Source organism: Phyllopteryx taeniolatus, chromosome 3 (assembly GCF_024500385.1).
Source record: "Phyllopteryx taeniolatus isolate TA_2022b chromosome 3, UOR_Ptae_1.2, whole genome shotgun sequence".
In the NCBI taxonomy this organism is placed as follows: domain Eukaryota; kingdom Metazoa; phylum Chordata; class Actinopteri; order Syngnathiformes; family Syngnathidae; genus Phyllopteryx; species Phyllopteryx taeniolatus.
The window spans coordinates 13740301-13765663 of record NC_084504.1 but is presented as its reverse complement, the minus strand read 5'-3'; the positions used below and the strand labels follow the sequence as shown (position 1 = coordinate 13765663).

Sequence of the window (25363 nt, the reverse complement as noted above, 5' to 3'; positions counted from 1 at the left end):
TTTTCATGAAAATAAATTCTTGATTTTTTTTTTTTTTTTTAACGTAAATTTTTTGTAGGAGAACAAAAGGATACATCTTTTGGGAGGATTCTTGGGTTTTGTTTTATTGAAAACATTTGAGATTTATTTTATTTTATTCTAGATTTTCTTTTTCTTTTTTCTTCTTTCTTTCTATTATTTTCCACTTGAGCTGCAATTTCACATAATAATTCAAATATATGTCAAGTATCAAAATGACACTAGAGGAGTCAAGGAGTCATTGTCATATGAAAAAAAAAAAAAAAACATTTTCTCATGTATATGTGGTTGTATGTAATGTACTATTCATTTGTGCAGCTGGCAGTGGCCAACAACAGGATCATCACGCTACAGGAAGACGTGGAGCGGGTGAAAGAGGAAAGCTCGTATCAGATGGAGTCCAACAGGAAGGTGAATTGTCATCTCATCTTGTTTATGGTAGGTTCTTCCCTGTTGTTTTCCTGCATTTTCTGACATTTCAGGCTTTGAGAAGTGACTCAGTGGCAGCAGACGGGCCAGCGCTAGGTGAAACACGCAAGCAGCTCAAGGAGGAGACACTCCTTCGACTGGTGAGCTTCCTCCTCCATTGAACTGCTCTTCAGGTTTCTAGCTTGGTGTGGGGAAAGTATGACCCGCGGCCCACCTACAACCAGCATTTTCATGATCAAGAGTTCTGTAAAATGTATTGCGTTCATTTATGTTTTTCCCCCAAAATGAGTTAATTTAAATGTATTTATTTTTTCTGTTAATTTATCTCCTTAAATAAATGGTTACCGTAAATTCTCGTGTATGATACGCATCTGCGAAATAGACCCCAAAAATTAGGAACACCCTTCTACCTATGTATAATGTGCACCAGGGGCATCACTAGGTTTTATGGATTGGGGGGGGAGGGTCTTAGCCCCCAGCAGTGCCGTCGCACCTGCACAGTATTTTGTCGATGGGGGTTGAGGGGGTGGTTGCTGATGTTTTGGCAAATCTTTTTCTGACAGAATAAGTAAGGAAGCAATCTTGTGTTTGTGCGTTTTTATTACAAGAAAGAGATACATTTTTACAAAGAGAGAGACAGTTAAGAGAGGAACCTGCAGTTGCTTCGCGCCTCTCCCCGTCTCTGAAGAGCACGGAAGAACAAACGCGCAGCTAAACTAAAATTGGAGGGAGATGAGGGAAGACGGAAAGAAAGACCTATTCACACAGTTATCTTGTCCTTGAGAGAAGAGGGAGGCTGGTAGAGCTACTCGGTACATTTTTTTAAAAGTCACACAAGAACAAAGAACTATTGAAGTAATGAAAATCACACAAAAACTACGGGATAATATAATAAAAGAATATAGACTATATTTTGTCATAACACTGATGAAACATTTTCCTCCTTAAAACACTTGTGTGAGTGCACCAGCGGGATTGGCAAAACATACCGTGGAGGTGGGGGTAACTATCTATACTTTGTGTGTGTGTGTGTGTGTATATATATTTTTTTTTTTTTTAATTTTTTTTATTTTTATTTTTTTTTTTTATTTATTTATTTTATACATATTTTACATACACAATTTATTTTAATTTTTTTAAAGCTGATCTACCTGGCCCACTAGTCCCGTATTTAAAATCAAATGTGGCCCTAAAGTTCGCCCACCACTAGTCTTGCATGTAAAATGCACACCGCATTATGTAGAGCTTAACTTTTCCTCGTGCAGGACGTGGAGAAGGAGCTGGAGGTGCAGATCGGCATGAAGCAGGAGATGGAGCTGTCCATGAAGATGCTGGAGAAGGACGTGTGCGAGAAGCAGGACGCGCTGGTCGAACTCCGACAGCAACTGGACGACCTGCGTGTCATGAACCAGCAGCTCAGCCACAAGTCGCAGGTACATTGCGTTCAATAGCCGGGCCTGGACAAGTACAATTAATTGCTTTATTTTGTATTAATTTATCTCATTAGATAATTTAAGTGATTTATTGTAAAGTCGTGCTATACCGTGTGAGGGAAGGATAGGACAGGGACAGAAGGGGAAGCATGCAGGACAGAGGTCGTGGGCCCATCTGTATAACTGAAGTGTGGTGGGAGTGGCTCTGTAAATTATAAACATCTATAGGAGCAGAATGTAAGGGATACCCAAGAAATTCGCATAGTTATGTTATTTGTTGCAATGAATGATTGGCCTCACACCCAGCGAATAAGTCCCAGGGGTGTGTCTGCAGACACATGCAAGTGAATTGACACTGTTTCGAAGTTGATTCACTTGTAATTTGAGGTACCACTTTAATAATATTAAGTTGTACCTCGAATTATAAAGTTTATATGTACGAGAGCTGCTTGATGAAAAGAAGCAGAAATACTATTTTTAACTGAACAGCCAAATGGCCTCTTCTTCCCCAGAGCGCCGACGCCAGCTCTAAGCAGAAGACCGACGCCATGGCTCGTCTGGAGGACAAAATTAGCCAGATGTCAGGCACCGTCAAACAGATGGAGAGCAGGTGAGCGCCTCCAAACCGCACCTTTTCACCACTACCGCTAGATCTTTTTGTTCAAAACTTTCCTGTTGTCTCCCTTCACCACCTCCTCCTGTTTTTTTTCTATCAACCTTTTTTGATTTCCTTCATTTTTAACCACGGCGTTAGTGAGAAACATTTGGTGAAGCAGGCCCGGAACCTCAACACGGCGGCGGGGAAGCTCCTCCAGCTGCAGCAGTAGCCCAATGCTAACGTGCTAACATAGAAATAACCAAACTAGGGAGCTCCTCATTTTTCTTTCCACCGGCTTCACGTAGAAGACTCAATGCATCTTCCTTGTGTTCTCCCACGCGCTTCGTGCTTCTTGTCAGACATGTTCATGGGCGCTCCCCTTTGTGCAGGGGTGGCGGTCCAAAGAAGTTGAGTGGGAGAAAGTGGATTCATTTCTGGATTTTAGAGCTGTATGTCAACATTTGTCCTTGTAACCATGAGGCTAATAAAACATTCGACCAAAAACAAGCCGACTTTTTGGCATATCCGCTTGCTTTTGAGTTGGGTTGTTATTGTGTGAGTATAGCCTAAAGCTATAGTAGATAACTTTTGCGCGTCCCACAGAGACGACATGTTTTTTCACCGACAAAATTGAAAAAATCTTTATTGGCCGTCAGATAGTTGCAGTACGTGACAAGGCTAAAAATAAACTAGCTTTTGGATTCATATGCGACAGCAACACGGAGTAAATGTCTTGTGCAAAGCCGATCAATGACGTCATTGATCGGATAGGCGAATTATGACATGAAAGCCAATCGGCCAATCAGCATAAAATGCTAATTATCAGCCGATCAGATCGGTGTAAAGTCTAATAACTACAAAAGAACAAGAGCCGTTGCTTCAATAGGACGTAGGCAATGCATGTTATGCCCCTTATGCCTAGATCAGACTACAGGATTTTAGGCCTAAAATTGGCCCGGTTAGCTGTCACGGCCATTTCCCAGTTCGGCTCCGACATATTTTGTCGGATACGACAAAACTTCTTGTAGTGTGACATAATCCACGACCAACGATTTGGCCCTACAATACCCCTATGATGCCCAAATGGAAAAAGTGTAGCATGTTTGATTTTTTGGGGGATATCTTCCGTGTATTAACGAGGACTCTCCGACAGCGCACCTTCACCTTGACGTCGACCAATAGGATTGCGTACTATGACCGACATATCGCCTCCCGTGCTTGCTGTTGTCAACATACTTGGTCACCGTTGTCAACATTTATTCACTCGCAAAAACCAAAGTTTACTGAAGCTTTAGAGCATGATTCGACAGAACACCGGCAAGTTTACGTACAACTGTTAGTGCTAGCACTAGCTTGTTAGGTTACGCATCGTTTAGTTGCCTCCTTGCAAGCCATATCGTATTAAAAGTACGTAAACATACCTTAAGCAGTCCTTGAATGAACGTCCTCGCCTGAGGACTGGTGACCACCACAACACGTTTTTCCTCATTTTGTCCGCCCCCCACAAACACACTCATACAATACATTGGCGTGATCCATTGTTGTTTTTGTCGCCATGGTAAAGAGTGTATCCGGTCACGTTGACTGGTGACACGTTTTCTGTTTGTTTGATTTGACAAGATAAAGCCCAGTGATCATAAAAGACGGGATGCGGTGGTATCGGAATACATGTCGTGTAGTGTTGCCACTGTCTGAGCGAGATACGGCAAGATTTTATGGCAGAAGTCTGACATAGTGCAATCGCGAAAGACCAAATGTTTCTTGTAGTCTAATTCAGGCATTATATGTGATTCTACAACATTTTTACTGTTTTGAAGGACATGCGTCATTTCTGTGCCGTCATTTGCTGTGTGCCACCAATCGGGCCAGCACGGGAAATTAATAGGGCGTTCATTCAATATAAAAAATAACATACTGACAAATACAGCAGATGTTACAGGAGCTGAATGGCTTAATCAGGATTGTGTCATCTCCTCTAGTATATTATTTCAATATTTTATAAATATTTTAAAAGTATAAAATAAATGGGGGGGAAAAGTAAATAAATAAATAAATGCATATAAAATAAACAAATTTATAATAAATTTCATTTCAATTTAAAACAACTATTTAAAAATATTTGTAAAACAAATGAAACAACATATAAATAAATATGAAGATTAACAATGTTTTAAGTGTAAATTAAAAAAAGTCAATAAAAGCAAGCAAAACCTAATTTGTAATGCATTTCAATTCCATTTTAAAATTTAACCGTATTTTTTAAAAAATACATCTGTAAAAACAACAAAATATAAAAACACGAATGAACCTTTACAATCTTTTTTTAAATATTAATATTCTGTATACTTTTTTGTACTTTGTATATTTTTTGTTTCTATCTTTTGATAAATACACACACAAAATATAGAATTTATAAAATCTATATATAATTTATTTATATAGTTTTATCTAATAAATGTGTGATTTATATAACAAATCAATAAAAGATTTAAAAATATTTTTAAACTTTGTGTAAAACAACGAGAATGTCAAATAGAAAAATAAAAAACACAAAATGCTGACAAGCATTAAGAAACAATTATATGTAAACTCTTTAAAAATAATAATAATAATAATTAAAATGAACAAAGCAAACAGAGCACATAAAATAAACAGAGAACAAATGTCCCCAAAAAATCAGTTTAATTCGAATCATAAAAAATACAACAAAATAGCAAGACAAAAAAAGTTTTACAAACTATTTTAAAATTATTTTTACATAGTGGCATTAATATTATTATTCCTGGCTTTTTTTTTCTTTTTTTTTTCACGTGCGCAAGCTTCCAAATTTCTCCACTGATTTCAAACCAATCCCAGAATTCTCCACAAGAAAAAAAAATACTGGAAATTTACGAATTCACGTCAAATTCCATGTTTCTCAACCGAATTCAAAATGTTGGACATTTTAAAAGTCCCTACTTTTTAAAAGATTCCACACTTTCCTTGAAAAGTTCCCAAATTAATAGAGAAATTTTACAAATGTACCTCTATAATTCCGCTTTGCTAATTCTTTTCAGTCTCACATTCTACTACTCTCAGTTTGCATTGTCTGCCTTCCTTTTAAGTTTGTTTTATTTTTTTAAAGTTGTTTTTGCATCCCTCCATCACCATTTACACACGCAAAAAAAAAAAGATATAAGCAGGCTGAGCGGGAAAAGGAGGCAGCACTGGAGGCCAACCGCCTCTTCAAGCGTGAGTTTGGGGACAAGATCGAGAGTCTGGAGGTGGAGCTGGAGCAGCTCCGGAAACACAGGTAACCCCAAAAAATCCAACCCAAGGATGCCAATTACTGTTTTTCCCTGTTGGAAATACAGGACACAATGCCTTGACCTACCAGTTTAACCCTTTCTTTTCCCACGCTTGTAACTCAAAACACGCTTATCTGAAATCACCTTTCCAATTGAAATTGTTCAAATGTAACTCATTTGTAACTGCTCAATGTAACGGACAATGGGCTATAACAAGACGACCCCAGTAATTGAATATGCTTTACATGATTAAAAACATTTATAAACAAAGGGCAAAAAGACAGCCAAAAACAGAGCACTGTACACAAAAATAAGACCGCTGACTAAAATTACAAAAAAAAAATTATAATGCTCAATTATAAGCATGAAGGGGGGGAAGAATCATTTTTAATCTATACTTAAAAGACATTGACACTTGGGGCTGACTCCACTTCTGTTGGCAACTTATTCCGTTTGTGTGCAGCATAACAACTAAAGGCTGTTATGTAAAAAGAAGTCAATGCTTGCTGATCCGAGGACTACAGGTGTATTTATTTAACGACAATTTGGGGTCCAATATATTTATTTCCTGAGGTCCAACCTGGAGGTGGAGCTTAGGAGGGAGCGAGAGCACCACCTAGCCACCACACAGACCGAGGACCTCCCTCAAGTACATATACTAAATAACCGACATACATCTTGGGTGTTATCTCGCGAGGCTTGTTAATGAGACTTTCATGTTGTAGCCTCACTCAGGATCTGCAGCAATGATGAAGGATGGCCAAGTGACACCAGAGGAAAAAAGCAGCCCAAACTCCAGCTTGTACGTCCTTTCAACAACATGGCAGCTGTTTTGAAGCGTGTTTTCAACTACATAAATATTCCTATATTTGTATCTCCCGAAGGTCCCTCTGCCCATCTGATGATGAAGAGGTAAGGAGCTTTTTCAGAACGATCCGAAGGCAGGGGATGTGTGTACATGCTACTTACATCAGGAAAAAAGTTACATTAGCATCTGCTTGTAAAATAGGAATTTGTATATGGAATTTATATTTTTAAACAAATAATCGATTCTAGGGTCAAACTGGCTAGCCTAAAACCTTTTAGTCACATTTAAAATGTCAAATGTTCTTGTCACATAAGTGTAAGCATAAGCATTGTATACTAAATTCAATATAAAACTACTTACCGTTCAAAGATGTATGAGAGCCTCAGTTTTTTTTTTATATATATTTACATACTTTTTAGTTTTTACTAGTTTTTACAGTTCTGGGTGTACCCCGCCTCCTGCCCGATGATAGCTGAGATTGGCTCCAGCACGCCCGCGACCCGAGTGAGGAGAAGTGGCTCAGAGAATGGATGGATATTTCGATTAACTTTATAAGAAGAAAAGTTAACACAAATCTTCTTCTTAATCTTATATCTACTTTTAGTTTTTTTTTTTCATATGTATTTTCCATAATCATTTTAATTTACTTTTAAATGTTTGTTTAATTCTTTGTAAATTAATTTTTATTTATACATCTTTAAAAAATATTTTTTTGTATTTGACTTATGTATTTTCAAATCTATTTTATGTACTTTAATTGCATTAATTTTGAATTTTTCTATTTACCTTTTAAAAAATTACATTCATGTAAGGTACTATGTAATTTAAAATGTTATTTGATTTATATTTTTAATGTACTTTTTGAATATTAAACATTGGTCGTTTTTAATATATTATGCACTTTTTATTATACACTTTTGTACATACTTTGTTGTTTGTTTTTATTAATAATTTGGTTTTGCTCGCCGCCTAAGAATAAGCAAAACACATGCGTGGACTTATTAGTAGATGTTCACCGGAGCTGAAGTCTGCCGAGATTTTGCTGACGTTTCTTCCATGCAGAAGGCCTCCAAATGTCAGATTGCGGAGATTTCTTGTGTACAGCCCCACCACATAATTTGAAATGACATGATATATGATCATGATAAGTAAGTGCAAGTAGAGATGTTCCATTTATATGCATGTTTGTTCATGTCCAGGATGATTCTTTTGTGGACATTAGTGGAGCTTCCGTGTGCAGCATGTGCGAGCAGGAAGACTCCCTCCTCAGAACAAAGGTACTACCGTGAGAATCCAGCAACCGAATTGAGCTTTACTATGTGAAGAAATTACGACTGACTGATGCATCACAAGTCTATCATTGCAATCCATCGTGTTGACAAAGTCCAATGAAAAGCATGTAGTGTATCATTTTAAATGGTGCCACGTTTGTATGGATGAGCAGCACAGGTAAGTATGTTGGGGTTCCGACCATGAAAAAAAAAGAGCGAAAGAAAATCACCAAATCTCCTTTGCCAATGCCTTTTTTAATGTTTTTTTCAGAGACAGTGCAAGAACTGCAGCGGCGTGTTCTGCGAGGGCTGCGTGTCCAATGAGCTGCCGCTACCGTCATCCATCTTGCCCGAGGTGGTGTGCACCGCCTGCTACACACTCTTACTTCAGCAGTACGCTTCCACATCGCCAGCATAAAAAGACGCTTTCCTACTACAACTGGAACTGCAACATGCACTTTTTGTTTTACAAACCAAAGGCTCTCATCATGGATGCTTACAGTGAACCCCCCCCCCCCCCCATTTATCGTGGGGGATATATTGTGGACCCTCCCTCGACAGGTGAAAAGCCATGAAATGGAGAGACCATATACATTTTTCAAAACAAAAAAGAAACCACCATTGTTTATTTAAACACCAAAATATTCAACCAAACCATATTATTTTGTCTAACAAAAGTCTTAAGGGACATTTGCTAGATTTACAGTAATTGTAAACCAAACAACTGCGACTTCAAAAGACAAAAAGCAGCAACACGTACAAACAATTGGTCTGTGTCTTCATTTGTCATGCTACATCTCTTCCAGTAGAGCTCAATGCTGCCAGGCATGTTGTGGCACAGTATGGTACTACACTGAAGGCACATACTGTAACTAAATGCAGATTTGCCTGTATCTTGTAAAAACCCATTTTAAAAAAGTTCACTTAAAAATCTGCGTTACAGTGGGGGCCTGAGCAATGAACCACAATGTAGCAGAGGTTCACTGTATCACAAAAAAATGTTTTGCCTTTTTGTCTTGTCATGGGGACATTTCACCTGGTTGTCAAAATGAAGACTGTTTTAAGGATATAAAAGTCAGCCTACAATCTTTTAACCTCCACTTTTTAGATAAATAAAAAAAAGACCAGATCTGCTTGAAATAAAGCCAAATAATCCACAAAGTTTCCTCGTCTTCATGTTCGGTGCACTTTTTTTTACAAACAAGTCTCAAGTTGCTGAATGTTATTTTTTGTTGAGTAAAGAATATAACAGAAATGCTTCGATAAACAGATTTTTTTTTTTTTTTTTAATCCCTGCTGACTAGAATTCAAGCTTTGTACAACTACTGTAGCCTAGATATTTTTTCTTTTGGTCTGAAAAAGTATCAAATAAAATAGCATCAACAAGCAAAATGATTCATATCCAAATGTGTTTTTAATAGGAAAATCCAGATTTTTTCTTTTTATGACAAAAATCCATTTGTTGTTGAAGGCATTTTTTTTTCATCTGACAAATAAGTTGAATTTTGATTTTTTTTTTAAGCCCTGTTTTGTTGAAGCATGCATACAATTTAGGACCTTTTTAAACTTCGAAAAACGGGGGAAAAAAACATCCCTATTTCTACCTATGAAATGCAGTCGTTTTTTTCAAAGCATGTTCAAATATACGTTGTATATATTTTTTTTAAATATATGTTCCACTTTACAATTTTTTTTATTTTAATCCCTCGCCCCCAAATGCAGGTTAAAAAAAAGGGTTTCTGTTATTGTGAAGCATGCATCTCCAAATTGTGGTCAACCAGGGGAAAAATGTTTTGGGGACAAAATTAAATACCTCAAATGATTTGGAAATGCATGCTTTCAATTGGACAGCAACTATTCTAATGGGACCGTTCATTTGTACAACAACAGCTCAGATTGCTCAACAAAAGCCAGCAAAATGTGGTTTACTTTTCAATTCAAGTGCAAAACAAGGGAGATGTGAATGTGTTTACACCAGGGATAGTTTATTGTTGGATGCCATACTTGCATAAATACTGTAATCTGTGTGTCAGAACAAAGAAAACATGGGAGAAAATAACTTCGCATCAAGAGGGAAGTGTATAATGTAAAAGAATTAAGAAATAAAAGTTACCTGATGAAGCTCTTTTGTTTTTCACCTTTCGTTGTCAGGTGCTGAATTGAGGAACAGCTCAATATATCTTTCACCTAAGAACAATCAAGCACATGACAGCTTTTAGTTCCATACATCAAACAAAAGAGCCGCACGTGTGATATGATCAACCCGTTTAGCGTGGTGCCATACTGTAACCCAGTGGTCCCCAACCACCGGTCCGTAAGGCATTTGTTAACGGGCTGCAGCGAAAGAATGATCAATTTATATAATTTCTGTTGTATTGCAATTCACGTGTCAATGTGTTTTATTTTGAAAATCTTCTCCGCCACAACAGCTGCACGTCTCAATTGACACATCGAGACTGCACAAAACGCTTCCATTTCCGAACGCTTCTGTTTTAGGTCCGAGCGGGCTGGCTAACAGCGGCAGAGCTCAAAGAACGAAATCATTTCATAAACTAATTCAGCTCATTACGTTTACTGAAAAGATTTGTTCTTTCGAACGCAACGTTCGCGAACGAAACAACACTATATCAGGAGTCCTACTTAAAATACGGGTTTATCGCAGCCGTACCAAGTCCGCTCTCATACAGATACAGTCGTAGGTTGCTGCGCGACACAGGTAGAACTACTTTTCCGAAGTTAAAAGTCCACTCTCATTGAGGAGCTACGGAATTCCAGTATGGTCTGGCTGCCTACAATAAGTCCGACCCCCGCTCCTGCATCGCGCCCACAGTGGACGCACCACGAACGGCGAAGGAGGAAGCAGAAGCGAGGCGTGTGTATGTACACACACTGACACACAGACAGACAGATAGATAGACATACATATACATATATATATATATATATATATATATATATATATATATATATATATATATATACACGCGCATGCCACCACAGCCGATCCATGAGAAAAATGCTGACTCCTAACCGGGAAGAAGGTTGGGGAACACTGCTGTAACCCACAGTAGGTGAAAATCTGTGATATAAAGACCATTAAAAAAAACTTTTTTCATAGTTTTACACAATTTCACGTATCACGGGTGGGTCTGGATTGTATCCACCACAATAAACGGGGGTTCAGTGTATTTGAATATAGCGTGTGGATGTTCACCTATGTACATTCTGTCTTTGGACATGGCCGCCACAGCGTCCTCATGGTTGGTGAAGTAAACGTCGGCCTCGCCGCTCGCCTTGCCGTCGGGTCCCAGGTCTAGGCGGATCCTGGACGCCACCACCGGGGCAAAGAACTGTAGCACGCCAGAGTAGATTTCTAATAATGATATAGTATTCATAATAGAGCAGTTCTATAGTAACTACCTTAACGATATCCTCTCCAGAGACGTGGAAGGGAAGTCCTCTCAAGTGGACGTGATGTGACAGGTTGGAGAGTTTAGGATTAGGAACTGATACAGCAGCTAAAAGAAGAAAAACACAAATGCTGTACATACTTTTAGAAGATTCATATTAAGCTGTTTTTGCGAATTTCAGCTTGTCCCATTTTTGGTTTGGGACAGGTTTTGCACCAGATGCCCTTTCTAATGGAACAATCAAATGCATTTTGCTTTTTAAAAAATGTGAGTCATGTTTTCTGTCATTTATAGTTTGACTATACAGTGGAGCTTTGAGATACGAGTGCCTTGACTCGAGTTTTACGTCTTGAGATACGAGAGAAAAATCTGAGTCACATGTGCTTCAGGACCCCACCACTAGATGGCGGCAGTAAACTAGGACAATGTCAGTTGGTGACTGGTTTGCCAACCACCAACACATTTTCAAACAGCACAGAAGGACAAGACATTTGGTACAGTTTATTTTGTGCCTGCATTTTCTGTGTTTGCATGTGATGTGGAGAGCAAATGTTATTACAGAACTGTTGATTGCAATTTTCTTTGTGAAGAAAAAAATTGGGGTGTTTTTTGGGGGGCTGGACCGGATTAATTGCATTTCTAATGATTTCAATAGGGAAATGTGATTTTAGATTCAAGAATTTTGAGATAAAAGCATGGCCACGGAAGGAATTTAACTTGCATCTCATTCTCAAAGCACCACTGTAGTAACTTTTCTGATTCAATTCAATTCATTAAAATTGAAGACCCTATAAAGTCATTTTTATGTTTTGTCTCTGAAACCTTTAAATACATATGTTGGAAGAAAAGGGCTGAAAACGTGCAAAGACTGGGAACAATTTAGTCCAGAACTGTTGAGATATAACGTTACAAACTCTTTTACGCCATCTCAGTTGTCCGGATTTTTTGGGCAGGGCTACAATATGGCCCAAGTACACACTTGGGTTTCTGGGATGATTCGGCCCTCCCCCACTACGTATTGAGCGCCTTCAGTGGCTATTCGGCACAGTTGCCACTTCCTTATTGATAATAACTTTGGTCCATTTCTATCACTACAGTGTGCAGTTGGCCATCATACTATGCCTACAAACCCAAAAATGCATCTTCCCTGAAGTGTTATGATGTGTTTTTTGTTATTTGGACTCGTCTCTCTGCTGTGTGGCCCCATACACAGTGTCGCTACCCTGACGGCTCTGCAGCCCCACGCCAACCCGCCAGCCTCACAATGGAGACACTTCAGGGTAAGATAACTATTACATGCGCTAGATAACAAGCTAACTGGCTAGCAAGCTGTCGAGGCAGCGAATTCGCCAGTACGGCGTCGGCTCGGCCGCCTCACATGGTTTTGTCGTGTGCACGTTCACATGACAGTGAAACAGCAGGGAAAGTTAACTGTCTCATAGACAGCAACAGTCAGTTTGTGGCTGTGAGCCACAGAGCCACTAACATGTATTTGACTGACAGGTGAAGGGGAGCATTCAAATTTGGCAGACTTGTTCACCACTCTTCTATGTGATGAGTCAAATTTAATAGACATTTCTTTCATCCCTGTACAGGGTTTTTAAGTTAAACTAGGTTGTTGGTTTTTTTTTTAAATATATTTTCATAAAATGAAAAAAGTACAGCATTTTTAATCTGATTTTTTAATTGTAATTTTAGGATCAAGGATAAAGGGATGATTTTTTTCATTCTTTTATTTTAAAAATAAAATATAAAATCAAGCCACCTTTATTTTAAATTTTAAAATTAAAAAATTTCAAAATAAGTGAATGGATATTTTTACTATATATTTTTAATTATGGCGGCACGGTGGCCGACTGGTTAGAGCGTCAGCCTCACAGTTCTGAGGACCCGGGTTCAATCCCCGGCCCCGCCTGTGTGGAGTTTGCATGTTCTCCCCGTGCCTGCGTGGGTTTTCTCCGGGCACTCCGGTTTCCTCCCACATCCCAAAAACATGCATTAATTGGAGACTCTAAAATTGCCCGTAGGTGTGACTGTGAGTGCGAATGGTTGTTTGTTTCTATGTGCCCTGCGATTGGCTGGCAACCAGTTCAGGGTGTACCCCGCCTCCTGCCCGATGACAGCTGGGATAGGCTCCAGCATGCCCGCGACCCTAGTGAGGAGAAGCGGCTCAGAAAATGGATGGATGGATGGATTTTTAATTATTAAGGATGATGGCTGAATCATGGTCTTTTTTTATTTCATAAATTAAAAGCTGAGGATAAATTAATGTATGGGTTTTTGTAAAAAAAAATTAATGTAATATTAAATCCAAATAAGGCTGGATGGATGATATTTGATTTTCTTAGGGGTGCAAGACAATACAGTGTCTGGGGCTACACTGAAAACCAATAGCAAGAATTGAAAGGATTTACATCATCATACAAAAAAAAAAACTCCCAAAAAGATGCGCACTACTCAATTGTGCTTTTGTATTGTAGCTTACCTAATACCTTTTTTCAACATTTTGACAATTAAATCTCAATTTGTATATATTTTTTTATTTTTAGTCTGCTGTAACGTGTACATTTGTCAACTAATCTTCCACCCAAGTCCCTCAAGTGCGCAGATTTGTCATCATGAGCATCTAACATTTTAAATACGGACAATGACGACTAAAAAGTGTCAAGACCAATTTTAAAAGTGTCACCAGGTCTGGCAGGTGTGGCATGCGTGGGTATGGGGCTGACTCTCTTCCTGCTCGTTGTGTCGTTTGCGCTTTGTGAAGAACTCCTCCAGGTTGAGTGAATCTCTTGACTGCTGCTGGGAAACACTTCAATGTATCTGTCACAGGAAGAGGGGAAAAATACAAGAGTGTTTATGTCAAATAACTGATGTTTGATGCATGCAGTTAACCCCCACTATATCACCGTGCATCATTTGCACCACTGCTTGACTTTCCCTAGACAAAGCTACAGTGTTCCCCTGCATAGTCGCAATTTGCAACTCCCGGATTCACCCACTTGTAGATTTATTGGGGGGGGGACCGCTCCTCCGTTATTCATTGTAAAACTCACCTAGAGAATTTTCTGCTTTAGTGTTCAGGCCAAAGCGTTCATATAAAAGTATTGCTTTTGTTTTCCTCCGTGAATAGTGGTGGGTTGACTGGACAATGTTTAATTCTCGTTCGTTGCTGCGCTGTCTCAGAAGATTATATGCCTGTATTGTTACACTGTCTGTCTGCATGTGGTTTTCCCTGAATAAATATCAGACCTGTTCCCTATGAGCTCTCTGTCTCTGTGCAGAGCTTCATCGGCTGCTTCCTGTGAGGAAAACCACACAAAAGCCTCCCCAGACCTTCTCCCTCTGCTATTTATCACCATAGTGATGCCTTTCTCCATGATCTCCAAACCTGAAACAACCACAAACACACACACGCGCGCACACTTTACATACAGTATGTGCCTCAAAGCATAGGACAATTGATTAGGCACACCGCACTGTACCATAAAAGAAGCGCACAATGTCATCCTCAGTGCATGTGAAGGGGAGACCTCGGAGCCGGACAACCCGGGTATCGGCGGGAAACAACGCCGCTTTCTTCAGGATGCCCTCGGCGTCGCTGTTCGTTACCTCGTACACTAAGAAGGAAGAGGAAAAGCACACCTTGAGAAAACAGTTTATTAGGTACTGAAATAATAATAGTGCAGTCACTATTATTATTTCAGTTATGATTTAAAATCAGGATAGCTGCAGGATGAAGAAGGCCTCATTTATAAGTTCATTTTAATGTTGCAATAATTGCCTTATTTGGATATATGGATAGATGTTTTGACTCCAATACAAAAACATTAACAAGATGGAACGGTTTAATTTTTAAATGTTACTTTAAATGTTTGAAGGAATGTATTAATTTATTTTTCATTTATGTATTTTGTATTGACTGCATACATGTTTGAACTATAATCAAATAATTTTAAAGGAAATAAATATGTTCAAACATTAGGAATGACTGAATTTTAAAATGTTCATTTTCATTTTTGAAAACGTAATTGTATTTATGATTTTATTTTTTATTTTTTAATTACGATAAAATTGAGGCTGACTGGATGTGTTTTTTTAACAACAGTGAAATAACATTTTAAATAGAATAAAAGAAAACAAGCATACATTTTTTTTTATGAAAATCGTAATTTTTTAAATAGAATAAAATCATGAATGGGGGCATTAATACAATAAAATAGTATTTTAATAATTAGGCATACCACTTATAACTCTTTTCAAAGCACTCAAAGACACTTTATAATTGCACACGTATTATTCATTCACTCCACAGTCACATCCTGGTAGTGGCAGGCTCTGGGGCAGTCTGACGGAAGCGTGGCTGCCATCCTGCGCCTACGGCCCCGCCGACCGCCACCAAACATCCGACCGCATTCAGTCATAGGCAATGTTGAGTTAAGTGTCTTGTCCAGGGACCTCATGTTAAAATGTGTTTTTCTGAGGTTAAGAAGCTCATACCTTCCACGTAGCGAGGGCCCAGGTACTGACGGTGCTTCTCCAGCGCTTTGCTCACATCCTCTTCGTGCTCCATCTCCACAAAGGCGCGTCCCGACGGCCTCCCCTGGTGGTCCACGGTCATGTGCACACCCAACGTGCCGTCGCGGATTCGACATTCTGGAGACACAATGTTGAGTTCCATTTCCTGTTCTGCAGCCATCATCACACTTCAGACAGAGATTTATTCTACAAGTATAAAACTGAATGGCAGATTTTCCTTCAAATTGCTTTGAATGATTGTCTGCACCTGACATGCAGGTTATTGTGTTTAGTAATACAAATCAATTTTTATCCAGTTATTGCTCGATTATTCAATGAGATAATCAGTCGAATACTTGATTCTAAAAAGATTCGACAGTTGAAACTTGCAGCCCGAATTTTGAACAGATGCCAGCTCACCCATTTGGTAGACCATGTTTTTCAAGAAAAGTTTAACATTTATAACAAGTTCGGTTATTGTAGCATTTAAATAAAGGTGCGCTGTTGCATGCTATACAGATTAGCTACTGAAAATGGTAAAATTTCATATTCTACTTTCATAAATGAAAAAGAAACAAATGATTAAAATACAATCAAGCCAATGCCTCTGAATGTCTTTTTTTTTTTCCAAGTAACTTTTTCTGCCGATTTTGTCATTTCCATGCTCTATTTTTTACCATGAAGTGAGATCACAACTATTTGATAGGAACTCATATTTTAAAAACTTTTGATAAATGCGCAAAGGAACTATAAAATGCTAATTTTTTTTGTAATGCTTATTAAAGGGTTAAATGTGCTTTACTGACTGGTCGAGATGGTAGTAAGTAGCAAAACATACAAACAGAGCATACAACAATCATCACGGGCCTGCATATACCGTACATATGGTTAGAACAGTCACACCTCTTCCTCAATTTGGGCCAGGAAAAACCCTGCCTCAGAGAAGCATTTTTGCTTTCACCTGAGAAGAAGTGCACGAGGTCCTGGGCCGTGCACGACCACGGGAGGCCTTTCACCTGCACGATGTACACCTCCTTCGTCTCGGTGGGCATTGTGTCAGACTGGTAGGCTGGAAGAGGAGGATATTTTTCCTCACATGCCGCCTGAAAGATACAAAATAATGAAAAGGCAATGGTGGCAAAAGTATTCACACTTTCTACTTAATTACAAGTACAGATACTTGTGTAACAACAGACTTAAGTAGTGATTCAACTCATTTACTTTCGTAAATGTGAAACACTAAATAAAGACTGAAATGCACGTGAGCACAATATTAAAAACTATTTTTTTTATGTCAGTTTAATACAATGCCTATTTTGATAACTTAGCGCACACTGTTTTCAGTGATTCAGTCAAAAACTCTGTACACTAAATAGTTTCCCCCTTTTATCAACTTGCAAACGGGAGTAAAAAAAAAAGTCGACAGAAAGCTAAGACCCCTATTTCACCGGCATGGAGACAAGTTGGCGACCCTGGTTCTGGTTATGGAGAAGTAAACCTGATTAATAAAGTTTTCTTCAATTTAAACCACATATTATTGTTTTAATCTTAAAAACACATCAAAATGCTTAATCCATCATGATGGTTTCAAATGCTGCCGCCCTCTCCTCACGCAATGCACTCTTGCATGTTCTTACTGCTCATATGCAGACTAGATTCATAAAAACAAAACTTGTTGGCAAAGAGGAGAAAGTGAGAGGAAAACAAACAGGTTTCAAGGTCTCAACCTCTTCCACTGTGGCACCGAATGTACATAATCGACGACAGCAACAATCGGACACTCGTCAGTTTTAGCAGCATTGCTGTCAGTGTCAGCCGAGGAGGATGCAGTAGCGCTGAAGTGGGAAGTGACAAGAGTGACGCGTTTCAGGACCAAGATGAGAGAATTAAAGCGGTCAAAATGGTAAGCTATATTGATGTTGATTCATTTTCTTATCAATTACAGCAGATATGAATCAGTGGTTATTTACATGTTAGAAAATGATCTTCATGAATTATTTTAAGGACTTTATCTAGCTCAGGAATAAGGAGACTTTTCTCATATTTGCACTTTTAGTTGATGATAAGGATCAATATGTAAGATCTCTGCGGGGGCCCCATGACTGGGTGTACCTTGGCCCACCATTTATACGACCCTGAAACAGGCGATGCCAACTAACCTCGCTGCACAGGCTACGCTGGGTGATCCTCGCGACGGAGGGGCACTGGAGACGACACAATCCCCGAAGAGAGGCTGCTGTCCGGGTCGAAGAGGTCCAAGTGGGCCGTGGAATGAGCGCACACCTTGCGGTCGTCTGGTGACTCAACGCCACACATCGCTGGACTAACATCAACATTGACCTGCTGCTAGCACTCATGCTAGCTTCGACTCAGACCGAGAGTTTTCAGAGTTTTAAACCAACTCAAGTATATTTAAAAATAATAATAATAATGATATAGGTTACTAAAAACGCATTTATGTAACTCGGAATGGGGAATTATGACGCTGAACGTGCTCACGTAGGTCAATCTGTCAAGGACGCCGCACGCGACGTTCCAGGGCTAACCGGTAAAATATTTAGGCTATCCGGTTAGGGGTTCAAAATAAGACTAATTTAGTCCAAAAAATATAGTTCTCCTCCCTTGTATTTTATAACTTCAATATCCTTATATTGTTATTATCAATATATAATAATCCATTGTATCACGTACCCTCAATTCAAATTTACTGGGGAATGAATAGGTATATATGGTTTTATTGTGAATATGCAGTTCACACGGAAGCGGTACGGCCGCTTAACCTAGCGTGATTATATTTATTACTTCCGGTCGTTTAAAAAGAACATCTCAAGTGTTCATCGCCATCTATAGGCCTGGATCCTAGGAGAATCTGACAAATTCTGTACTGCAAAGCTATCCATCCATCCATTTTCTGAGCCGCTTCTCCTCACAAGAGTCGCGGCCATGCTGGAGCCTATCCCAGCTATCATGGGGCAGCAGACGGGGTACACCCTGAACTGGTTGCCAGTCAATCGCAGGGCACATACAAACAAACAACCATCCACACTCACATACACACCTATAGGCAATTTAGAGTCTTCAATCAACCTACCACGGATGTTTTGGGGATGTGGGAGGAAACCGGAGTGCCCGGAGAAAACCCACGCAGGCACGGGGAGAACATGCAAACTCCACACAGGCGGGGCCGGGGATTGAACCCGAGTCCTCAGAACTGTGAGGCACACACTCTAACCAGTCGATCACCGTGCCGCCAACTGCAAAGCTAAATACAGTAAATTGTTTTACAGTTAATTAAAATGGTAAAGTTTGATGGTTAAAACTCAGTTGAGTGCGCTGATAAGAAGATAAATTACAACACAAAATCCAACTTCTCTATTTTTTTAAGCCTCCAGTGCCCACCCTTATTTTCTCTTCTGTTTTATGTATTTTTGGTTCTGCACTTGCACCATTTTGTCAGTCTCGAGTCTGAAAAAAAGAACAGATTTACAAAACAGCTCTTAATAAACTACTAAAATCCAACAAGTAGTGTGATAATATCTACATAAACGTGCGGTGCCTTGCAAAAGTATTCACCCTCTTGGATTTTTACCCATTTTGCAACATTACAACCTCTATTTTAAAGGACTTCTTTATCTGAACATTATTTGATGGATCTGAAAAAAATAGTCTAAGTTTCGAAGTGTAATGTGAAATATATACATTAAAAAGTTTTCTTTATGTCAAAAACTGAAAATTGGCATGTGCAAATGTATCACCTTTGTTTTAAACCCCCTAAATGGCTCTGATGCATCCAATTACCTTCAAAAGTCACATAAATTGTGAAATGAAGTCTAACTGTGTGCAATCTAAATGTAACATGATCTTTCAGTATATATGTAATGTACACACCTTTTCCTAAATGTCCCAGAAGCTGTAACGCCAAAGCAATAGGCACCGGTGCTAATCGAACACTGCCATAAATATATATATATACACACACACACATATATATATATATATATATATATATGTATATATATATAACATTTAAATAGCCTATCTCCTATCCTAGTGAGAAATTCAGAGTAGACAGTCGGGCTCGCCTCGACACACAGCTTGGCCTCTGGTACCAGTCTTCTCGAGAGGGGTTGCACTCTTTTCCACTCCGAAGTTGCCCATGGTGAGAGGCGCCGAGCAGGTGTGGGCATACAGATTGCCCCCAGGCTCAGTGCCTGTATGTTAGGGTTCACCCCAGTAGACGAGAGGGTAGTCGCCTGCTGGGGACTCCCTCGTTCTTCTGGGGCACTTCAACACTCATGTGGGCGACGACAATGAGACCTGGAAGGGCGTGAGTGGGAAGAACGACCACCCGATCAGAACCCGACCGCTGTTCTGTTATTGGACTTCACTTTTCGTCAAACATTCAAACTATAAGGATGTCCATACGTGTACTTGGCACCAGGACACCTTGGGCCGCAGATCAATGATCGATTTTGTGGCCGTGTTATTGGACTTGCGGCCGCATGTCTTAGACGGATGAAGAGAGGGGCGTAGCTGTCAACTGATCACCAACTGGTGCTGTGGTCCGACCTGGCAGACCCAAACGTAATGTGCGGGTCTGCTGGGAACGTCTTGGAGAACTTTGCCCACGTCCCGGGCCAGGTGGAGGACATTGAGTCTGAGTGGACCATGTTCTGCCCCTCCATTGTTGACGTGGCTGACCGCAGCTGTGGCCGTAAGGTGGTTGGTGCCTGTCCCGGCAACAATCCCCAAACCTGTTGGTGAACACCAGCGGTGAGGGATGCCGTCAAGCTGAAGAAGGAGTCCTATCAAGTCTTTTTTCCCTGTGGGACTCCGGAGGGAGCTGATGGGTACCGACAGGCCAAGAGGAATGCAGCTTTGGTGGTCTGTGGGGCAAAACTTGGGTGTGAGAAGAGTTCAGTGAGGCCATTGAGAACAACTTCCGGACGGATTCGAGGAAATTCTGGTCCAACATCCGGCTTCTCAGGACAGGGAAGCAGTGGACCATCAACACTGTGTACAGTGGGGACAGGGCGCTGCTGACCTCAACTCGGGAGGTTGTGAGTCGGTGGGCCGAATACTTCGAAGACCTCCTCAATCCCACCAACACGCCTTCCTTTGAGGAAGCAGAGTTTGTGAACATTGAAGAGGGCTCTCCTATCTCCAGGGTTGAGGTCACCGAGGTGGTTAAAAAGCTCCTCGGTGGCAGGGCTCCGGCGGTGCAGGAGAGCCGACTGGAGCTCTTACAGAAATAATGTTGATCAATGTTTTTCAAAGTAAAAGAAAAGGTTTGCAAATGTCTCATTTTGATTGAACGCAAAGTTAATTAGTCTGCTTTCATGGAGGACTACAACATATGAGAATATTTAGTGTTGTAAGGCTGAAATCAGAGAATTTGGACAATTTAGGTTAAATAAGGTCTCTATATGATTAAGCGATTTTCAAAATAGTTGTCGATTAATTTCATAACTGATTAGTTGATGCTTATTTGATTAATTGTTGCACTTGTAGGAAAACCAATAATAGTACAACACGGTATTTCTACTAGTCATTTTACTAGTGTGATGAATTGTCCATGTGCTAGTACGCTTTTTGTCCTCACAGGTAGTGGGATGTTTTTTCCAATAAGACACAGCCATTCTACTAGTGCACCCTAGTTGTTATATTAGTGCGCTTAATTGTCTTACTAGTCCATGTACGTATTAGAGCTTTCTTTGTCCTCACTATAGTAGTGGACATTTTTTTTGGTAATAAAACTCAGTCATTCTACTCGTGCACCCTAGTCATTTTACTAGTGTGCTGAATTGTCTTACCAGTCCATGTACTACTGTTCTCTTTGTACTCATGTATTCACTACAGTTGTATTATCCATGTAAGAAAGATCGCTTTGTTCTCACTAGTAATATAAAAATATTTATTAATAAGGCATAGTCATTCTACTAGTGTACAGGATTGTTTTACTAGTCCGCTTTACGATTGTGGCATTTCCGCTAACCATGAACGCAACGCGAGAGGCGGTGGGAAAGGCGGGTTGTTGACTGGAGCCCTTCGCCTCCTGCGCCTTTCAAGCGAGCAAGCTCGTCTCAGTTAGCAGCGCAACAAGTGGACAACTTGTCACAGTGTCGCTCAATTTTGGACCCCCGTGCCTCCGCTCGCACGGTCGTAGCCGCGATATAGTGCGCAAACCGGGTGACCATTTGTGCCATTTAGGCCACGGGAGCTGGCGTTAGCGTGCAAGTGATGTTGACGAGATAAGAGCAACGGGCTAAAGTTGCTCGTCGTTGGGGGGGGGAGTGGGGGAAATGGCATGGGGAACTGGCGGTGTTGGGCTTCCCAAAAGCGGCCAGTTTAGAAGCAACACTGGGGGAATGGACTAAGTGGGAATTGTTCAGAGCTAATTCGCTGAAGGAGGTATTCGTTATAAGTAATATTATTTACAAAGAAAAGTGTTAGCTGTCAAAGTCGTACGGACTGCTGGTGGCCTTCGGGGGAGCTCGCAACGAGCTAGCTGGCTAGCTGCACCGGTGGCTGCTTATTTCGCCAAGTAAGTGTTTCACCTCCCGTCACAGATCACCTACAGCTTTACTATCTAAACACCATATTACCAATATAAGCTGCTAAACTTGTCACCGGGGACAAATAAAGGTAATTTGGCGGTTGACGTCAAGTCGTATTATCCGACCAAGGGAGTGGGAAGTGCCTGTGTTTTAACTGCAAACGTTGTCTTCATAATTTGTCTTCTCTTTGTCATTTCATCGTTATAACATTCATTGGGCCATGTGGATAGGCTTTTAAAAACATTATGAACCCAGGCAGGACGGGTTGCAAGTGGCTAGCACGCTTGCTTTACAGTGCTTAGGTTCTCTGGTTTAAATCCCCAAGACTCCAGCTTGGCAGCTCATATATGAGTGCCAATAGTTTTTGTGTCTCTGTGATTCGCGATTGGCTGGTGACCAGTCCAGTGTGTACCGAGCTTGTTTTCCTAAAAGTCATCCTAAATAGATTAATTGAACACTCGCCAGTCAATCGCAAGGCACATAGAAACAAACAACCATTCGCACTCACATTCACACCTATGGGCAATTTAGAGTCTTCAATCAACCTATCACGCGTGTATTTGGGATGTGGGAGGAAACCGGAGTGCCCGGAGAGAACATGCAAACTCCACACAGGCGGAACCCTGGTCCCCAGAACTGAGGCAGATGTGCCGGCTTAACTACATGCATTTTATTCTTATTTATAGGTAATGGACTCACTGTCCTTTAACTACATATGTGGGAATTTTGTTGTTTGTTTTGTACAATGACTAAAGAACCTTGGACCACCCGCCACCCTAATGAGGACAAGGAGTATAGAAAATGGATGGATGGATGTTATGACACAATTTTAAGCATCCTACCATTTTGGAAACAAGCAAAGTATGTTTATTTGCACTTTTTTGGCATTTCTAAAATGATGCAATACATTGGTGTGTTTTTTTGCTGAAGTTGACAAAATTGATTTCCTGTGAGTAAATGATTGCACTCGTTTAAAGCTGGGCTTCCCAACCTGTCTGGAAATAGTCAAATGCGACAGTAAAAGCATGGCTTTTTATAAACTGTGCATGCATTTGTATGTCAGTGCATTGTTTGCAAACTACATTCTACATTACAAGACTCTTACGCCACCCCACCAAACAAAAACATTACAAAAAAGTAAACATACTGATAAGGCTCTACGATTATGGCCAAAATAATAATCACAATTATTTCGATCAATATTGTAATCACGATTATCAATCACGATTATTCCTCGTTGGGCGAAAAGCTTTTTTTTATTGCACTACCTTTCGACAAACCATATGGAACAGTTTTCAGTGCAAAATAAATATTTAAATAAGAATAAATAATAATAATGATAGATGATAATAAACAATGTGCCCCAAAAAATTGTACTTTACCAAGGGCTAACTGAATAAATATGCTATTACAAAGTACAATCACAAATTGCAACTTACGGCAAGCAAATACAGTTAATGTAAAAAAGGCAATAACATTAGGCTGTAAGCACATTAATATAGTGAATTTTCAAGGATGTGTTTGTCTCCATTGTTCGCCTTGACCATTGGTCAGTTGTGCATGGCCACAAACTGCAAAGAACTCAACAGTGGTGATTTCCCTCTCTACTTACTCGGCATTTTTTTTTACTGTGGTCAGGCCAGCCATAAAGTTGAAGGCAGCCGCTACAACGATTGTTAATACTACCGTATGTCTTACTGTGACACGCCGCCACTCCACCAACTTGCTGAGAGGGCTAACTTCCAAATATAAGCTTAATATATGACTACATTGGACATCAAAGCCATTTCAAGCTTTTATTTTGAAGTTGTTCACAGAGCGCAGGCCCTTAATAAAGCCTTGACCATATGTTCGCCCCCTGTTGGCTGGCTGACTATGTTGCGGGCACTGCAATTGAAGCAATTTTCATTAACAATGTAAAGAAAAAATCCCAGACGATCAGGCTCATTTAATCATGGCAGCCAAAATTGTGATCAAGATTAAAATTTTATTAATAGTGCAGCCCTACATACTGATGGTAACTTCTCAATTTACTCACAAATGTAGTTACTCAGTATGAAGTCTGAGCCCGTTTAATTTAATACAAAGCTGTTCTTTTAAAAAAAAAAAAATATATATATATATTTTTTTGTCCTGTTCGGCTGTTAAGTCAAGCAGAATGGAAAATCTGTATCCCTTTTATGCCGAAAGAGTTTTACTGTGTCACAGTGGAGTTTTTAAGCCGGCCCCCACAGAGACAACCGGCCACCCAGCGGGGGCCGCAGGGACCCAATGCCAACCACCCCACCGCCCCACATGCCCCGCCACCCCCCCCCCCCCTTCCACCCCCAGCAGAGCCGGACACGCCCCCCCCCCCCCCCCCAACCCGCCCGGCCCACGATGCAGTCAGTCCCCGCCCCCAGCACGAGGGCGGGAAAGTGTCCCTTGTTTGTTGGAAAGGAGGGCGGCTAGGGGCACACGACAAGGGAACAATAAGGCGGGGAACCCAAGGAGGATCCCCGGCCATGACAGGTCAGCCCCAACACCAAGCAGTCATCCAGCCCGGCCTCAGGAGCACCGCCATGCAAGCAAGTGAGACCCACCTCTCCCCCTGTTACTATGACTGCCAGATCCCCGACTAGCAGTCATTGGCCCTACCCCGTGTATCAGTGCCCTCCCCGAGTGGTATGGTGCATTAAAATCTGGAGAGGTCAGTGAGCTGAGGGGGTGGGGGCAGGGCTTCCTGGCACTACTGCCTAACAGTGGTTCCCCCCACCCCCGAGATCAGGAGATATTTAAAGCAACCACATGACTTTGCCTTCCCGAGATAGCTGGGATAGGCTCCAGCACGCCCGCGACCCTAGGGAGGATAAGCGGAACGGAAGATGTATGAATGAATGAAATTTAAATGTAGTACAGCAGTACTGTTTTTCAGAAAATTAGTATCGACTTCTCTGCTCTTCTGCGCTTTGTGAAGTAGCGTCAGAGCTAATGTTAGCTATGCTAGTTAGCTGTGTTATCTGCCTCGCTAGCAAGTCTACAGTATTTATTTCAC

General features: G+C 40.5%; 3 protein-coding genes across 18 annotated transcripts in view; 2 read left to right on the top strand and 1 right to left on the bottom strand.

Moving 5' to 3' along the window:
* The window catches only part of rufy3 (RUN and FYVE domain containing 3), a 24495-nt gene extending 15490 nt beyond the window's left edge, over positions 1-9005 (top strand). For 2 of the 5 annotated variants that reach the window (XM_061767070.1, XM_061767068.1), the window contains 10 exons: positions 337-429; positions 501-587; positions 1713-1880; positions 2393-2490; positions 5651-5770; positions 6339-6414; positions 6491-6567; positions 6650-6677; positions 7773-7850; positions 8116-9005. In XM_061767070.1, coding sequence (XP_061623054.1) covers positions 337-429; positions 501-587; positions 1713-1880; positions 2393-2490; positions 5651-5770; positions 6339-6414; positions 6491-6567; positions 6650-6677; positions 7773-7850; positions 8116-8262 — 972 coding nt within the window. In that variant the 3' untranslated portion in view covers positions 8263-9005. Of the gene's footprint in view, positions 1-336; positions 430-500; positions 588-1712; positions 1881-2392; positions 2491-2634; positions 2986-5650; positions 5771-6338; positions 6415-6490; positions 6568-6649; positions 6678-7772; positions 7851-8115 lie in introns of those variants that run through there. The other 3 variants (XM_061767069.1, XR_009787661.1, XM_061767071.1) reach the window with 3 other exon arrangements.
* On the bottom strand, positions 1030-18348 carry grsf1 (G-rich RNA sequence binding factor 1). Of its 12 annotated transcripts, none has more exons than XR_009787667.1 (10): positions 17932-18348; positions 16734-16875; positions 15755-15910; positions 14740-14874; positions 14507-14645; positions 13944-14077; positions 11265-11362; positions 11067-11168; positions 9958-10031; positions 1030-1904 (listed from the first exon to the last, which is right to left on the bottom strand). XR_009787667.1 is itself a non-coding variant. In XM_061767074.1 (10 exons), the coding sequence occupies exons 1-9, from the start codon at positions 18127-18129 to the stop codon at positions 9979-9981; spliced, it is 1191 nt and encodes a 396-aa protein (XP_061623058.1). In that variant the 5' UTR covers positions 18130-18343; the 3' UTR covers positions 1030-1904; positions 9958-9978. The 12 variants fall into 12 exon arrangements, 6 of the variants coding, with proteins under 6 accessions (XP_061623058.1, XP_061623057.1, XP_061623062.1 ...); XR_009787665.1 differs by having other exon boundaries at positions 11059-11168; positions 17932-18347; XR_009787663.1 differs by having other exon boundaries at positions 11067-11194; positions 17932-18342.
* Positions 18349-22070: 3722 nt separating this feature from the next.
* jak2b (Janus kinase 2b) overlaps positions 22071-25363 on the top strand; it is a 50495-nt gene continuing 47202 nt past the window's right edge. Inside the window, exon 1 of the mRNA XM_061767065.1 lies at positions 22071-22316. The gene's annotated coding sequence lies outside the window, so the exon portion shown is untranslated. The remainder of the gene's footprint in view (positions 22317-25363) is intronic.

Bases quoted from the DNA above. Each gene is read 5' to 3' on its own strand.
- grsf1 (XM_061767074.1), bottom strand. From the start codon at position 18,129: ATGAGTGCTAGCAGCAGGTCAATGTTGATGTTAGTCCAGCGATGTGTG. The intron at 14,646-14,739 runs GTACAGTGCGGT...TGGTTGTTTCAG, and splicing joins CATTGTGCGCTTCTTTTATG to GTTTGGAGATCATGGAGAAA. The intron at 14,078-14,506 runs GTCTGATATTTA...TTCCTGTGACAG, and splicing joins AGAGAGCTCATAGGGAACAG to ATACATTGAAGTGTTTCCCA.